Genomic DNA, 11,907 nt, shown 5'->3' on the forward strand with positions numbered 1-11,907 from the left:
TTTACTACGCGTTATTTGGTGATCTATACCCTTGCAGAAGGCTTGCAAGGTACTGGGCGGCAAGTTTTGTCACTTGGTCTTTCGATAATCCTGGATTTTGTTGCTGGATATCGTTAATGACTTTGGATACTTGGGCAGGAGGGAAGTGTATTTTTGGTGGTTGTGGTTGTGGTTGTGGTGGAGGTGGTAGAGGTGGCGCGGGGTTTGCCCTCTGTTGTTGGAGCTGCAACATTCTTCGGTGTTTTTGCATTTGGAGCAACTGTTGGATTTGTTCGTTGGTTAGAGGGGTTCCGTTTGGCGTTGTAGGTCTTTTTGGTTGTTGTGGGGGTGCAACTGCCTGCATCATGCGTGCTCTTGTGGCTTGGTGGTTGATCTGGTTTTCGTGTAGCGATTTGTCTCTTTCGAATTTTAGTCGTGATAGTTCTGCTGGGGTAGGCACGGTTGTGGATTGAGGGGAGGTTGGGTTTTGGCTGGCTTGTAGTTCTGCAGTTGATTTGCGGTGGTTTAGCTTTGCGGCGACGATTTCTCGTTTCTTCATAGACTTTCGTATTGCATCAAACATGGATGCCCAGCGCAATTTTCTATTACCTCTTTGAATCGACTCCGGGGCCACGCCCAATGGTGAGATTCTGCGTTTAGTTGTCAGTTGAGCTCTATGGGCCTGTTCTAGCCATTGTTGCGCGTGGTAGGCATATACGCCCTTCATGTCGGAAAATTGGAACTTGTCATTTAACTGGATATAGCGTTCAAAACACTGCCATGGGGTACGCCGCTCGATGTTGGACTCGTATTTTTTTAGGCTGACAGCAGAAGACGTCGACAGGATATGTTCAGATATGAGGTCCCAGTTGAAACAGAATTCGGCAACATAATGGATTAAGCGCTTGTCGTCTTCAGGGAGCCAGATTGTTGGGATTCGGAACTCGATGTTTTTTGGTGGTGGTGGTTTTGGTGGTTTGAGGATATTGTATTTGCGGTGGGCCTGGGGACCAAACAACCCTGGTTCGTTGGTGTGTGGGGAGTTGACGTGGTCATGTTGTTTTAGGACGATCTTGTACCAGTGGTCGTTTTCGGACGGGTAGATGAGTTTGGAAACTGTTGCGATTGGTTGGTCTTTTGTAGTGTCGTTCTCTAGGCCGGTGTATACTGGCAAGTTGCGAATGATGGAATTGTCAATCTTTTTTAAGTTTGTTACGTCGACGACAGGTTTGGGTGGGGTTTTAGCTACTTTCTTCCAGTACTCTTCTACCGCTTCTGCGATCAACACACAACACCATTTCTTATACTTCAGGGACTCTCTAAAATCGTCGGCCATCCATTTCCCTTCCTGGAGCAAGTAGTCCCAATGAGCCGATTTCTTTTTTGATTTGCGGATAAACTTGAATGGGTCGTAGAATTTTTGGGGTTGTCGCAACGACCACTTGCCCTGACGTTTTAGTTCTTCGATGCGGGAGTAGAGCACGGCTATTTTCCCTTCTGCCAATGCCAGCTCAAAGTTTTCTGTCATGAGTACCTTGTGGGATTTGGGGAGTAGTTTTATCAGTGGAAGGGTTTGGGTTAGGTAGTATAGTTCGGGCAAGGATGACACAACAGGTACGCTGGTTGGGTAGTGATCAGGGACAGTCATCACTTCTAAGTCTTCCAATGGCTGATTGAGGTAGTGTGTCAATCTTTCTTGGTTGATTTGGTCTTGGGTTTTTAGGGACTTGACGGCAGTGGGCTTGTAGGGGGTGGTTTTTTGGACTTTACGTGGTGGAGCTTCGGTGTGGGTTGCTTGGCGACGTTTCATTTCAGTGGTTGGTATCAATGGGCGGTACATCGACTCCTCCATGGACTTGATGATGGTTGTTTTGAATGTGTGTTCGACAAAGGTGTCGGAGTCATGGAGAAGGGATAGGATCTGGTTGGGGTTTTCTGTGTGGAGTTTTTGAAAGTCCCGTAAGAACGGGTCTGCCGTGATGTGCAGAATCTCTGTTAGGCGGGACTTCCAGGTGTTGGACATTGGTGGTGAAGAAGAAGTGGTGATGGATTGGTAGATTTTTTGTTGATGTTTGTTTTATGTGTAGAGTGCGTGATATAAGCGTGATAGTCATGTGAAGGTCATGTGATAGCAAAAGCGTGAGATTGAATTGGTTGAAATTTTTTTTTTGATGTTCTTTTATGAAGTCAAAATTTGTCACTCCAAAGGCAGATCTATACAAGACATGCCCACATCAAAGGGTTAAATGTGGGATTTGTCGATACGTATATATCAAGTCCTTTTTACTATATTGACGGGTTTGCTATTATAATAATGTGTTTGATCTTTTTGATCTATTTTTGTGGAGAAACATGCCCAAAAAAATTCCAACACAAGGATATAAAGGACATAACAGTAAGTTGCCTACACACTAAGTAAAACTAAAGATCAATAACGACGTGGGGTGCATTTACTAGGTTTCAGTTAATCATATAATTAATAGATAAGAGAAAATTGATATTTACTGTTCACTTACAGGGTCAATTGAAGTTCTACAGGATGTACAGAATTTAGTGGTAGTATCAAGGTAAGAGTTGTGGCCAGAAAATAACTCACTGGCTATAGTTATGGGCTTAGTGAGGGGGTGTAGGTCTAGCAGTAGAGTAAAGAAATGCTAATTATTGGTATATTGTACTAACCAAGGCGCTGTAATTGTGGTACCTAACTTCTGCCCCCCTCTAGATCTTAAACATTCCGGCACAGATGAATTGATTTGCAATTAAACAGTCCTACTCTAAATGGTGTACCTCGAAACATCAAGACATCCGTAGCTGTCTTCATCCGTAGAACATCCTACATCCGTACTTTTCAGGGGGTGACAAGCACCCCCAATTTTCAATAACCTGGGGCATCTGTACGGTATGCCGATTGGTGTGTACACATACCAGCCTATACAAAAAGAAAAAACGAACAACCAAAAAAAAAAAAAGACCAATAACAACAACGACTCTTCACCAGAAGGGGACCCAGTCATGGGCAAACACCTGTCAAAGAGAAACTACCAAGACAACTTATTATTGTTATCCCAAATTTATCATTTTCAACAATGGAGGATGTTATTACAAATATTGGCAATATACCATCGAAAGTAAGTGGGTCCGTTGCGTTCAGTTTTTACATACAAGTACACCTTGGAGGCCCGTTTATAAAACACTAGCGTCTTCATATTATTGTATCGAAAGAGTTCAAGTTTTTTATCAATCATGATAACCAACCCGCTGACCATGGCAGAGAAGTTGGCACATCTTACAGACGAGCTGCCACCGCCACCACCGAAGAAGGGGAGTACCAAGACGGGCACGTACGGCCACCAGTTGGCCAAAGCAAAAAAGAAATAGAGATGGAGCCCCATGCAGATACCGACCGTGAGTTGGGGGAGTTGGAGAATATGGTTACCTACGTGAAGAACATTGGAGCAAGCCAATGGCCTGCTATGTTGAATAGATTAGACGGCGCCAGTAAGGCGTTTATTAGAGAATGTGTCTCCGACATGGTGACCACACCAATGTGGTCGATGAAAGAGACTCGGATGGAGGTTACTTTGAACAACAAGAGGCCATCAAGGTCCACTTGAAAAAAACCATCCCAAATACTATTAGAGAACAAGGAGCCAACTCCGACATGAAGAAGGCATTACTTTACGCAGCAGAAAAAGACTTATTCAGAGTAAGATTTATGACAGACGGTACATACAGAATTATCTACTCACAAACCGGAGGCAAATTTTCCGATATGTTTCCAAATTTAGACACAAATGGCTATTGAAAGCCATTTAGAAAAATACCCACAAGTCCAAGTTGTTAGATTTGATCGTTAGTGTCTATTTTTTTACTTAAATATAAAAGAGGAATTCTAAACTATTTATAGAGGAACTAGAGTTTAGAAGATGTATCAGAATAGTGTCAAGTGACTCTACTACCTAACATCCCCCCCTAGTAAAGAAAATAGAGATATCGTACCACCGGAACAAAGGAGTAACGACTGAAGTAGAAGGAGAAAAGAAATAGAAATAGAAAAAATAATCAACAGCACCTGGAAAAGGATAGGAAAGTTACTTCAAAGTAACTGGAAGACTATGTGCGGAAACATAAGTTTTAACCAAATCCGGGGACGGTTCTCAGCAACGCTGATGCATTATACTCCACAATTTCGCCGTCAGGATGAGTTGTTGTGGGAGCATGGCGAGCAGCTAATCTAAATCCACGACCAACATTGCGATGACCCACGATAGCAACAATATCGACAAGAATAGACCCATCTTTGTAACGTTTCCGAGCAACTGGTTCGGAGGGGGCCACAAAATAATTAGAGGGGACCGTTTTCTTTAACCTGAGTTGTGAAATGTGAAAAGCCCAAGATTTATTAGGATCTATATGAAATATTTCCTTTCCATCTGAGTCAAAAATAGTATCAGCGAAACTCAGAGGGGCGCTAATGTTATGTTCCTTTGATTGACCATCACCCGAAACTTTCTGGGAGGTTTCGACCGATGGTTTAGTTAAAATCTTAACTGGTCCATTCATCGGAACGGCCTCTGGGCTACGCCTTTTCCGGCTTTCACAGTTCATAGCACGGTGACCAAGTTTCCCACATATATTACACTCTCCTGTCTCAGGACATTGTAAACGAGTGTGAGATTTGGAGTGACAATAAACACAATGGGAAAGATTCGTGAGAATTCTCACCGAATAATTTCGTTGTAAAATCACTTTTCGCTTCGGAGGAACTTTATCCCCTTTTAATTTAAGAATAAAATATGCATTAACATAGCCTGGATTCATACTCATAACTTCATGAGAGAAAACCGGAATCCTTGCATGAACAATTTCATCTTTTGGATCGAGAAATTCTCGGAAATATTGTACACAACTCCGCAATGAGATGGATGGGAGTCTAAACGAGGCGACATACATGTGCTCGACCTTATCGTCGACTTGAATTTGAAAACTGTTATCCCCAATGACAAAGTTTAATCGTTCTATTTCGCCAATAAGTAGCTGTTTCAAGTGTTCAAATTCCGCTTTCTTAATGTATGTAAGATCAAAAGCTTCAAGATAAAGCCTATGATCACTATCACCTTCAAAGTAGGTGCAAGCATGATACATCTCGGACATAGCCCGAGACTCGTAAAAGTTATCAAGGGTATAGTCATCTGACCATTTTGGAATCAGTTCATGTTCCTGAATATAAAGCTGAGGATCTTTTTCATAGTTAGCGATTTCATCCATAAAGGAGTCAGGTAACTCCGCTAACTTGTCTTGGAAAAAATCTCTGGCCTGACTTAAGGTGAAATAAATTGTGTTAACGACTTGCTCTGAAGTAGCACATTCATACATGTGGCTAATATCTGCTGTAAGTTGTGTCTGAGGAACATTAATATTATTGTTTCTATTGGCAAGGTCATAAAGATCTATAGGACATTGGGCGGATTCTAAACGTTTAAGTTCCCTATATTTGGGATGTTTAGCATTTTCAGCATGAATTAGTCTAGCAAAAGCAGCATAATCAACAACTTTGGCATGGTTCGGCTCGGGCTGTGTTGATTGTTTGTTGAGAACTTTTATTTTGGGAATTCAAATTTGACGAAACAAAATTTGGGGACGAAGGGGCAACTGGGTACCCCATTTGGGAGTTAGACGAAGTATCTAATCTCCCTGGCTGAGATTGAGAATGGAAGTTATGTGAAGGGTTGTTGTTCATCAGAAAAAGGTTAAAAATTCAGGGGCAGGAGAAAAAAATGATTTTCTTGCGCGCACGACCCGAAAAAACAGAATTTTTTGAAAAACAGCGATTTTTGGTCATTTTTGGAAGAGCACAGAAAGAGCAGCGCAAGAGGTGGTGCTGTGAGTGTCGGGAGAGTGCTAGCTAGGTCAATGAATTTGTGTTTGGAAAAGGAAGGGTGATTGTACCCTTTTTGTGTGGCAAGTTATTAATGATTTTCTTTGACCATCTACCGCTACCCGCGCATTTTTGACCGCATGTGCTAACAAAGTTTGTTAGCTTGACCACATGTTTTTTTCTTGACCACATTTCTTGACCACATGTTTGTTAGCACTTATAATTTGCCCAATTTAGGCGGTAGCGCAAAAATAAGGGTACCATAGGAATCTACATAACTCTGGGAGATAAACTATATAGGTTTTAGGTTTATAACTTTAATATACACTGAGTTGTTGTTCATCATAAAAAGGTTAAAAATTCAGGGGCAAGAGAAAAAATCATTTTTTTGCGCGCACGACCCGAAAAATCAGAATTTTTTGAAAAACAGCGATTTTTGGTCAATTTTGGAAGAGCACAGGAAGGGCAGTACAAGAGGTGGTAAGCTGATAGTAGGTAGACAGTTAGCTAGGTCAATGAATTTGTGGTTGAAAAAGGAAGAGTGGTTATACCTTTTCTGTGTGGCAAGTTATTAATGATTTTCTTTGACCACACGTTTTTAGGTAGCGCCGAGTTTTGACCACATTTTTTTTCTCTGCTTGACCACATTTTGGGTAGCGCCAAAGAGCGCAGATTTTACGGGCACTGATTTTTTGACCACAGGTTTGACCGCACATTTTCTTTGACCGCAGATTTTTTTTGACCACAGATTTTTCGAGCACTGATTTTTGAGCACACATTTTTCTTTGAACACACATTTTTTGACCGCACATTTTCTTTGACCACAGGTTTTTTGACCACTGATTTTTTCTATGACCACACATTTTTTGACCACACATTTTCTTTGACCGCAGGTTTTCTTTGAGTACTGATTTTTGACCACACAATTTTGACCATCTAGATGCGTTTGATGATAGTATTGATTTCATTGTGGGTACGATTGAGAGTCTTACCAAGACACATGTGAAGGATTTTTTTTTGAATTTCAGACAAAGTTAAGGAAATTCGGGTGAGTTGTTTTTGGTGGTTTTAGACGAAGGCCCAGGTCTTGTTAGAGGAGCACGAATTTCGCGAATTATCTAGAATCAAGTACCTGATATTACGATCATTCAAAAAAGTTATTAGTTTGGGTGCGACGTTGCCGCAGAATTTTGCAACTTTGATGGAGGAGAAGTTGTTGTCGCCGAAGCTATATAATGCGGTTGTTAGTGAGCCGAACCGGAATGTTTATATTGAGTCGAAATTTGTGAGTGATGATGAGAAGAGGGTTGGTTGTTTGGTTGGTGTTGTTGAACGGTTTTTAGAGAGCTATTCCGAGGGGATCATTTTCGTTTATTTTAGCTGCCTCGCGACGCTTAGAGAGTTTGGTGATATTTTCCCGAACAGTGTGAGCATCAGTTCTGAAACTAGTGACATTGCGTTGGCTCACAAGCAGATTAGTAGGACACGGATTATACTTGCCACGAAAGCTGCTTCGGTAGGCTTGGATATATCGAAGATTAGACAGATTGGCAACGGTTCCGGAAGTTATTCAAGTCATAGGTAGACTTAGAAGCAAGCCGCTGTATGTTTTATTTCTCAGTGGTGATCGAGACGGTGGGTATGATGAGAGTGTTGATGTTGGTGAGTGCATTAAGAAACAAATTTGTCAGTTTTACCTGTTAAAATGGGATGGGCACTTTAACTGTTGTGGGGTGCAGAACGCACATGGTGAAACAAGGGATATTGTTAAAGTAATGGTGCAGGCGCTGGGGGCTGCATTTAAGAGACGGCGAGCTGAAGAGAGTGCACAAGAGCAGGAGAGTGACCTAGAACAGGCAAAGAGGAAATTGGAAGAGCTTGACAAAAAGTATACATTTATTAGTATTGACAATCTTCATTTATGGTTCAAGTTCTATAAAACGACGTTAGAAGGTAATCCGGTTGTGAGGGTTGAACGGGTGTGTGATTGGTGTTTTATGAATGATGAGGAGTGTTCGAGAAACTGTTGCGAGCGATATAAGGTTGTGCATCAAAGTCTAGCTTGCAGGATTATATTTGGAGGAATGAGCGGGGATGAAGTTTGTGAGGTTGTGCAGTATGGACAAGGTGGGATTCAATTGAATTGGGTTATTGAAAATGATTTGGACAAGATGATTCAAGCGTATGATGAGAAACTTTTGGTGTGTCTGTTTTTGGATGATACTGGGTTGAAGTTGAATAGTAGAAGAGACATTTTGAATGAAACGTATGCACGAGTTTTGTCGAAGATTAATACATTTGAACCGGAGGAGTGGATGCTTAAAGTTTTAGGAGCTGAATCAACTGGGAGTGCTGTGCAGATTGCTGGTCAGGAATGGGAGAAGCATGCTATGGAGACGTACTTCGAGGTACCCAGGGAAAATGTATGTCGAGAATGTGGATGCTTAAATGAGGGTCACAATGGCTGTATTGGGAACAAGACGTTGTTGTATTTCTATACTGTGTTTGTTGATGCAAGATGTAGACGGCTTAGGGGAGATATTCAAGTGTTTAATCATTGGATGCGTGCTATGATGCGTTCACAGGTGGCAGGATTGTATCAACATATATTGGTTCTGGTGTACAAGGAGTTGAAGGATAAGAAATAGGATGTAAAATGCGTGTAAGACGAATACAAGATGAACAAGAACAAGTTGAACAAGAACAAGTTGATTAATCTAGGACAAGTGACAACAGGAAGTAGGCAAATACGACACAACAAGGACAATTTGATTAATCTGAGAAAGTTATCGACAAGTTATAGCAAATACGGGGAAAACACGAGTTGAGTAATGTAAGACAAGTGGGGACAAGTCATGACAAAGGCAAATTGACTAATCTGAGACATGACAAGATAAACACAAGTAATCTAAGGCAAGTGACAAAAACGGGATATAGAAGACAAGGTGATAATTCAAGGACGAATGACAAAACTCAAGACATTCAACAACAAGTCATAACAGGGAGGAGGCAAAGACGTAACAACAAGGACAAGTTGACTAACAAAGACATGCCACGACAAAGGCAAACTGGGTAACACAGACATGTGAAGATGTAGCACAACAAAGACGGGATGACAAAATAGGCAACGTGACTAATCTAAGACAACGGGTATGAGCTATGACAGGACATGTTGGTGGTGGGGAGGACGTACGGATGGATAGATGGTTGGACGAAGAAATGATAAATTTTTTTTTTTTTTTTTTTGGAGCGTTGAAAAAATAACTAGCTGGAACAAATGGCTGGCTAAAAAAAATGGCAGAGATTTTGCAATCTTAATCTATGCGCACTGACAAGGTGTCAGATATATAGAATTTTGTTAGGAAGGTGACATGCGTCATGTTTTTTAGCACTTTATAACTCGCCCAATTTTGGTCGTATAGTAAAGGTAAGGGTATCAAAGCAATCTATATCATCTGGAGAAGCGATTTATATAGTTTTTAGGTTTATAACGTTAATATAGACTGATCTGCTGTTGATTGGAAAAGTTGGTTGATTTTAAGGTCAAGAGAAAAAAAGCTTCTTTTTGCGCACACGACCGGAAAAATCAGAATTTCATGGAAAAGGGCATATTTTGGGTTAACTTTGAAGGAGTGCAGAGGGCGAACCCGAAGAGATGGGAAGGTTGAAATTTGGAGATAGCTAGGTAGGTCATTTAAGATGGGTTTTGTACAATACTGTGTGTGGTTCGCTCTTTTTCACTGAGTTATTAGGGCGTCAGGTTTTTGTTGAAAGGTGGCAGGAAAAACAACAAAGGGTTATAGTGCAAGGCTCAACGACTAGTGTCTTGATCGAGTAGCAGCGTATTTCATCGATATTGTAAGAATTTAGGTTTATTTTTACAAGAATGTTGACCCAAAAAAGATCGATGGGTACTTCTGTGTGAAGATTCTCGAGGGTTTATTTAGACAGAAAACAATGTTTATTTAAGCTATAACAATTTTTCCGGATTAGGAAACGACTCCCCGGTTTTCTAATTCGCGAGTCGACGAAACTTTACAGCTGGCAAGAAAAAAATGACAACAATCAACTAATACTCTTCTCATCTTCATTGACACTTCACTATCACAGGCATGATAAAGCTACTACTGATATAAGAATGGGGAAATAGAATATTTGAAACCTAGAAATACTGATTTCTGAAATGATTTAACCTGTTGGAAAATTTGCAACGATGGAACTCTCATTAGCAATGTTCAACATCTAACACAATTAGCCTAATCAAAGCACATGTGGATGGAAAGGCAGTCAAGCTTGCAAGAATTTGAAGTGTTACTGATTTTGTGTTTAGACAAGGAGCATAAGAAAAGAAGTTGTATTATGTCTGTTGAAAACTGCATCAAAATTTATTGATTGAATGGCTATATTTCAGTGTTCAAAAACGGATTCATCTCAAATTGGGATTGGCAAAAAATATTCACAAGACAATCACACAGGAGAGTAGTAATAAGTACTTGTTGCTTGTTTGGTGCATCTACTTCAATTCTTTGGCTAAAATGTGAATCAAGTTTGTCAGTCTAGCTAAATCAGTATTACAATGTATATGGAGAAGTATACGATGTTGATGTTGCGGTGATGCAGTTGCTTAATGCGAGAGGAGAACAAGAAGGTGAGATTGGTGATTTTGACTTGACAAAACACACGATGAAGAAGACACTTTCAGGGACTGGACGGGATCAGAGTAAAGTGAGTGCAGGACAGATGCGACGTGTTATTAATCTGATTATGGGGCAGCTGTGGAGTGGCGAGATAGACGATAATAAGAAGATGACTCGCAAAGAGAAGAAGTTGTTAGAGGATTATGAGTGGAAGACTTCGGAGGTTGAGCAGATTTTAAGTAGATTGTGTAAGGAGTAGATTATGTATTTAATCGATTGTTTGTCATTCAGAGTTTATGGTGCAGTGTAGGTGTAACGTGGGGAAAAGACAACGCAACAAAAAAAAAAAATTGTATCACTTTCTTCTTCGACAAATCAACAACAAATCAGTTATTCATTCAATCAGATATTCAATCAATCAGATGAAATGAAGTATGCAATTGTGAATGCTGCTATGAGTTGCTAGATATTCAAGAAAAGGTCAAAACAGCAGGGTGACAGAAGAAAAATTTAAATTCAAAGTTGTCAAATTAGATGGCACTAAGTTAAAGATGGGAGTTGTCAAAACAGATGGAGTCAAGTGAAGGATAACAATTGCAATGGCAAGAAATGAGAGAGAATCAAACCAGGCTAACAATTTAAGACAGTTGTCTAGCTCGAGAATGAAAAAAACTCAATGGAATGTTTGAGTGAAATAACGCCAGGCATGTCGGACAGAGAAAAAGCTAATGCAGATCAAATTCAAAGTTTAAAGAATTGAAGAAGAACTATCAGAGAATGGACATGGAAGTGAACGGGGGATTGGAAATTCCGTTCGATTTGAGAAAGAAAATTCAGAGAATGAAACATCATGGATAGTATTTTTAAAGGAAGCCAGTCAATTCACGGAATTGTAGAAGATTAATGCATATCAAATACAAAGTCTAAAAAGAATTGGGAGTTACTCTGAGAGACATGGAAAGCAACAGCCAAGTCATTGGAAGTGGGAGTTCTGTTGGATTTGACAAAGCAAATCAGAGAATGAAAAATCTTGGATAGTATTTTTAAAGGAAGCCAGTCAGAGAGACAGTAGCAAATCAAGTACAAAGTGAAGAGATAGTTACTACAATCAACAGGGAAATCTAGTGTCAGAATGTTTTTTTTGAGTGCAGTCAATGTCAATTGGAAAGATAGATATATGTGTCATGTCAAGTGCTACGTCAATTCATAATTGGAACTGCCTAGCAAGGCAAGTGATAACAGGACATAGATTTGTATAGAATATAGTGGCAATGTTATTAGTTCTTTTACAGCGTAACTTTACTTTACTCTTGTAATCTCTAGTTAGGGCAGAATCAAAGTAGCAGTTAGACATCGGTACGTCAGAGAGCAGTGGGACTGGCCTGTTCAAGGGTTTTTTTTTTTGCTCAGATC

The 11,907-nt window shown here is 40.3% G+C and overlaps 2 protein-coding genes and 1 pseudogene across 2 annotated transcripts, besides 4 other annotated features; 1 reads left to right on the forward strand and 2 right to left on the reverse strand. All coding sequences in view use genetic code 12, as the record gives it.

The window, feature by feature from the left end:
- Nucleotides 1–4: 4 nt before the first annotated feature.
- On the reverse strand, nucleotides 5–2,002 carry CD36_46690 (chromatin modification-related protein, putative; the record flags this gene model as incomplete). The annotated part of the gene is made up of 1 exon (XM_002420263.1): nucleotides 5–2,002. The coding sequence occupies one exon, from the start codon at nucleotides 2,000–2,002 to the stop codon at nucleotides 5–7; it is 1,998 nt and encodes a 665-aa protein (XP_002420308.1).
- Nucleotides 2,003–3,416: 1,414 nt separating this feature from the next.
- Nucleotides 3,417–3,817: a mobile genetic element (partial ORF1 (subtelomeric)).
- Nucleotides 3,818–4,370: a mobile genetic element.
- On the reverse strand, nucleotides 4,114–5,355 carry CD36_46700 (non-LTR retrotransposon zorro 3 orf1-related protein; the record flags this gene model as incomplete). Its single annotated transcript, XM_002420264.1, has 1 exon — nucleotides 4,114–5,355. The coding sequence occupies one exon, from the start codon at nucleotides 5,353–5,355 to the stop codon at nucleotides 4,114–4,116; it is 1,242 nt and encodes a 413-aa protein (XP_002420309.1).
- Nucleotides 4,372–5,707: a mobile genetic element.
- Nucleotides 5,708–6,799: 1,092 nt separating this feature from the next.
- On the forward strand, nucleotides 6,800–8,430 carry CD36_46720 (annotated as a pseudogene).
- Nucleotides 6,800–8,430: a sequence feature (Similar to C. albicans YRF1, (HPR5);~incomplete sequence, no splice junction consensus, apparent pseudogene).
- Nucleotides 8,431–11,907: the final 3,477 nt, after the last annotated feature.

The sequence above is a fragment of the Candida dubliniensis genome, chromosome 4 (assembly GCF_000026945.1).
Source record: "Candida dubliniensis CD36 chromosome 4, complete sequence".
NCBI classification, from domain to species: Eukaryota; Fungi; Ascomycota; class Pichiomycetes; order Serinales; family Debaryomycetaceae; genus Candida; species Candida dubliniensis.